The following is a 577-nucleotide window of genomic DNA, read 5'->3' on the forward strand; positions in this document are numbered from 1 at the left end:
TCTTTCCTGGCACTGCCTCCACAGCTTCACCAGTCGTGAAATCCAGTGCTCTGAGAGACTTTGTGATCGACTTCCAATCCAAGAGGCTTATTTTCTTCAACCAAACAGAACAGGCCTTTGTGTCAGGTTTTCTTGACGGTTCAGAATTTCACACGCTGAGATCACACGTGCCACTTAATGACATGGAGAGCTTTGTTTATGAGGATAACACGTTTATTTTCACTGATGGCTGGGCAGTTTTCCGTGAGGAGATCTCTCCAGTGGGGAGTTCTAGCTTCAATGAGTATGTTGTGGATTGCAATTTGGCATTTCCAGAGTACTTTGGCTTTGGCAACCTGCTTTTCTATGCAGCATCAGCTCAGCCTTTTCCTTTACCAACTCCTCCTCGTTTTGTCACGGTCCTATTTGGATTGGCTCAAGCTGTGATCAGCTGGAGACCACCTGAACACACCATTGGAACCAGTAAGTTCAGTTGTTTCTACCCAAAAGTCCTCTCCTTCTCTTTCCAGAGGAATAACTTCCTGGTTTCCTTTTTCCTGATGCTGGGCTTTGGTGACTTGAATGGCAGATCCTGCTG

The 577-nt window shown here is 46.1% G+C and overlaps 1 protein-coding gene across 1 annotated transcript in view; it reads left to right on the forward strand.

Moving 5' to 3' along the window:
- The window catches only part of LOC104500336 (proto-oncogene tyrosine-protein kinase ROS-like), a gene marked incomplete at its 5' end in the record, with an annotated part of 28,330 nt that overhangs the window by 2,098 nt on the left and 25,655 nt on the right, over positions 1-577 (forward strand). Inside the window, one exon of the mRNA XM_010143967.1 lies at positions 1-462. Coding sequence (XP_010142269.1) covers positions 1-462 — 462 coding nt within the window. The remainder of the gene's footprint in view (positions 463-577) is intronic.

The sequence above is a fragment of the Buceros rhinoceros genome, unplaced genomic scaffold (assembly GCF_000710305.1).
Source record: "Buceros rhinoceros silvestris isolate BGI_N320 unplaced genomic scaffold, ASM71030v1 scaffold2849, whole genome shotgun sequence".
NCBI classification, from domain to species: Eukaryota; Metazoa; Chordata; class Aves; order Bucerotiformes; family Bucerotidae; genus Buceros; species Buceros rhinoceros.